This window comes from Antrostomus carolinensis, unplaced genomic scaffold (genome assembly GCF_000700745.2).
Source record: "Antrostomus carolinensis isolate BGI_N321 unplaced genomic scaffold, ASM70074v2 scaffold33101, whole genome shotgun sequence".
In the NCBI taxonomy this organism is placed as follows: domain Eukaryota; kingdom Metazoa; phylum Chordata; class Aves; order Caprimulgiformes; family Caprimulgidae; genus Antrostomus; species Antrostomus carolinensis.
In genome coordinates, this window is record NW_010296910.1 from 6272 (window position 1) to 10099 (window position 3828).

General features: G+C 50.8%; 1 protein-coding gene across 1 annotated transcript; it reads right to left on the reverse strand.

The window, feature by feature from the left end:
- Positions 1-847: 847 nt before the first annotated feature.
- ADPRS (ADP-ribosylserine hydrolase) lies at positions 848-3622 on the reverse strand. The gene is made up of 5 exons (XM_010178433.2): positions 3530-3622; positions 2443-2650; positions 2157-2341; positions 1957-2057; positions 848-1411 (listed from the first exon to the last, which is right to left on the reverse strand). The coding sequence occupies exons 1-5, from the start codon at positions 3595-3597 to the stop codon at positions 1119-1121; spliced, it is 855 nt and encodes a 284-aa protein (XP_010176735.1). The 5' UTR covers positions 3598-3622; the 3' UTR covers positions 848-1118.
- Between the last annotated feature and the right edge of the window lie 206 nt (positions 3623-3828).

Consider the following 3828-nt stretch of genomic DNA (forward strand, 5'->3'; position numbering starts at 1 on the left):
CTCCAGCATCCACCCACCACAACACAGGTGGTGACCTGTGCCACCACACAGGAGATCAGCCAGGCTTCTCCAGGGTTGTGCCTCTCTGGTGACTCCCATTTAGATCCCTCAGCTGGTCAACTGAGCGTCAACTGTCAGGGGTTTTGAGAGGGGCAATCACCAGGAATTCAATCCTTGTGTAACACCAGGTTTCACAACTATCTCCACCCACAGATTTAAACAGCAACCTCACGGGGTGCTGGGGACATACCCAGGACAGCACTGACAATGCAGGGTGCACCAGTTAGGAACAAAGGAGTAGCTGCAGCAGTGTGAAGGCCAGCTACGTGAGGGAACACCAATGTGATAGATCAGGATGGTGCCAGGTGGATGGTGGAGCAAAGGACACCAAGGGAGCAGTAATGACACCCTCTTCCAGCAGGAACCATGAGCCAACTAGGATTCTGTCTGCACACACCAAAGGTGTTTCTCACAACACCACTAGTGATGCAGAGAAATCCCTTCTCCAACCTCCAGCACATTCTGGAGCACCCTCCAGCATCCTCACTCCACAACACAGGTGGTGACCTGTGCCACCACGCAGGAGATCAGCCAGGCTTCTCCAGGGATGTGCCTCTCTGGTGACTCCCATCTAGATCCCTCAGCTGGTCAGCTGAGTGTCAACTGTCAGGGGTTTTGAGAGGGGCAATCAGAGCCACTGCAGGACAGGCCACGAACAACTGAAACAAAGGCCACGGCACACAGGAGTAGAGGAAAACAGCAAGAAAGTGGATTGAGACACCCACCCAGTAACTGTAACAACAAAATGGCACAACGGTGGACAAAGCAAGAAGCAGAAACCTGCTGAAAAACCAGCTGCTCCTGCACACGTCAGAGGAGACGAAGCCACCGTGCGAGGCAACACGTGCAGCCACTGCCCAGCTGAACCGTAACTGCAGGTACATCCCCTCTTCCAAACCAGCTCCTGCTTCCAGCTCTCCCCTCCCAGCAGCAGGCGTTTTTCTCAGGCGGTGGCTCACTGGTGTCTGCAGGCAGCATGGATCCACCACCACATTTCTGACCAGAACAGCAGAGGTGACCACCCGCTTCACCTTCAGAAAGCACCCTCCCCTTGGAGCTCAGAGCCGCTGGCAGTAGAGTTCATACAAGCTATCTGCCATCTTCTGTGTCTCCTGAAAAGCTTCACAGCTCTGCTCCCAACTCGGGGGTATCTGTTCCTCCCCATAATAAGCCCCTGCAATGGCTCCTGCCATGGTAGCAATGGTGTCTGTGTCTCCACCCAGAGAGATACAGTAGATGATGGTCCTCTGCAGGTTGTTGTAGTGATCAGGAATATCTGGGTCAGCTTCCATACAGCGCAAGAAGGAGTAAATCGCAGTGGGGACAGAGCGCAAAGCGGCGATGCCATTGCCTGTGAACAAAACCAGCCACCCTCAGTGCTGCAGAGCACTCCTGCAGAGCACTCCTGCCTGCCTCCTGCAGAGCACTCCTGCAGAGCCGCCTTTTCCCTTCTCAGTGCCACTTCCCATTGCCGGTCATTTCCAGTTCCGGTGTCACTGGTTTTATTGGGACAAGGTGCAACACTAAGTTTGCATCTCGGAAGCACAATCTCCCCATTGTTCCCAGTACCACTCACATCCTGGAGACAAACTCTGGGCCACTACACCAGTACAGTCCAGCAATACACATCTGCTCATTCCCACCCAACCTGAGAGCTGTTAAGACGAGAGATCTTAGAATATTAAGAACATTATTAAGGACAAGTTTTCCTTAGAAAGACTTTTTCTCCCCATCAATACAGAGAGGGAGTCACTGAGTCAAGACTCAGAGAACTACTGACTGTGAGCACAGGCAACAGTGGTCAATGTGGCAATCTGGGGGAGGACACAACCAGGCTTGCTGAGTCAGTCCTGCCTCCAGCTCTTTCCCAATACGCGTAGGACGAAAGGTTCTTACCTAATTCAAACAATACATCTGCTTTGGGAACACTGCTGAGCTCCAAAAATTCCTTTATTTTCTTTAGACGCCTTGAAAATGGTAAATCCTCAAATCCCAGCCTGGAAAAAAAACCAAACCAAGAGTATAATGAAGAGGAGAGAATGTAAAGAGCCAGAATCAGCTGCACACAACAGTCAGTGCTCCTCACAGCAACTTACGCTCGGGCATCAGTGAGGGACTTATCATCTGCCTCTACGTCTTCCATGTGGGTGATGAGCTGCTCCAGGAAGGTCTCCTTGCTGAGCTGTCCCTGCAGGGCCAGGTGCACTGCCAGGGCCTGCAGGATGGCCCCGTTGTAGCCCAGGGAGTTGGCGTGGGTTAACTCAGCACTCAGCTTCGCAAACTACGAATGAAAACACCCAGTTAGCAAAGCTACCCGAGAGATCAGGGTGAGACAGCAGGGACTCCCAGAGCTGGGGGGCCCAAAGGAGCCAAGAACGGTACCTTCTTAACATCCTGGACATCAGAATACACAAGAGAGATGCCTGCCACCCTCATGGCACCACCGTTGCCATAGGAGCCTTTCCCGTTAAACTGGGCTCTCGCTGGTTCAAACACATCATTGCACTTGGGGCTCAGGAGCTTCTTGAAGACGTTGACAACAGCCATCCCATAGCCTCTGTTGGGTTCCTTCTTGTACTCCTCAGCAAACCTGGCAGAGGTAAGAGAGCAGGTGAGAAAAAACACACAGGATGTTTCCAAACTGAAGTCTGGAAAGAAGTTGTACACAAAACCACTTGGTGAAATTAATTCACAGACTTCACAGAATGGTTTGGGTTGGAAGGGACCTTAAAGCTCATCCAGTCCCAACCCCCCTGCCATCAGCAGGGACACCTTCCACTAGACCAGGTAGCTCAAATTAAACACAGATGGGTAATTCTGTGAGCCAGGGTTCAAGTGACTCCATTCTGTTGGTAAAGAATCCGATCCCCAAAATCTGTTGTGAGAGGAGGAAAGGATGTATACACATCACCTTTCTCAACCCACTTATTTCCCTCTCAACGTTGCCTTGAAATAGAAGCAAACTGGAAACATTTCTGTGGGTCACAACCACAAAGAAAGTCTTTTGTTCAAGTTCAATGGAAGAGTGTTCTAAACAACAACAAAAAAATGTTCTCCCTTAAGTGGAACCAAATGCTCCCAGGGCTGTGGATTCAAAAGGGAAATGGATCATAAACAAACTCAAGTTGACCTCACTAATATTCACCAGCTAAATTAAGGAAAGTACAAACATAAATAGCAACAAATAAACATGAAAGGAAACGCTTCTGAAATTTTTAAGCATCATTTTCCACAAAGGTGGATGCTCACACAGAGCTGCAAGACAGCACGTCCTGTCCTGCTTCACATTAAAGCAGCCTCTGAGCTCACACTCAGCACTGCTGCACGTGCCAGGACAGCACAAAGCACACAATAAATTACAGGATCGACCAGGACTTTTCTAATTTCTTTCCTCCACAAATTAACAACGACTTTGCCTTCACCAGTAAACGTCAAGACCCCGGCCCCCAAAGCTGGCTGCAGTCCTTACCTCTTGGCCATATCAACTTCATCAAACTCCCGCTTGGCGAGCAGGGACTGCACCACCGACCTGCTCATGGCCGTGTCGTCCGTGTACGAAAGAGTTTCTGAAACAGAAGGTCAAAACACAGCGTGACCATCCAGGGACAGGCTCCCCTCCTGTCCCTCACTGCCAGCACCTCTGAGGCCTCCTCATCTGCAGAGCTGGGCTTCAAACACCAGCAGATGTTCTCCAGCACCCGTTGCTCATCACTAGCCACAGGCATCAGAGTAAGAAGGTGGAGAGCAAGAGAGATGCACCCCCAGCAG

What these genes read in the sequence shown, in the direction of transcription:
- ADPRS (XM_010178433.2), bottom strand. Translation starts at nt 3,597, where the DNA reads ATGAGCAGGTCGGTGGTGCAGTCCCTGCTCGCCAAGCGGGAGTTTGAT. An exon ending in GAAGTTGATATGGCCAAGAG is followed by an intron (nt 2,651 to 3,529) that starts GTAAGGACTGCA and finishes TACCTCTGCCAG; the next exon opens with GTTTGCTGAGGAGTACAAGA. An exon ending in ATGTCCAGGATGTTAAGAAG is followed by an intron (nt 2,342 to 2,442) that starts GTACCGTTCTTG and finishes TTTCATTCGTAG; the next exon opens with TTTGCGAAGCTGAGTGCTGA.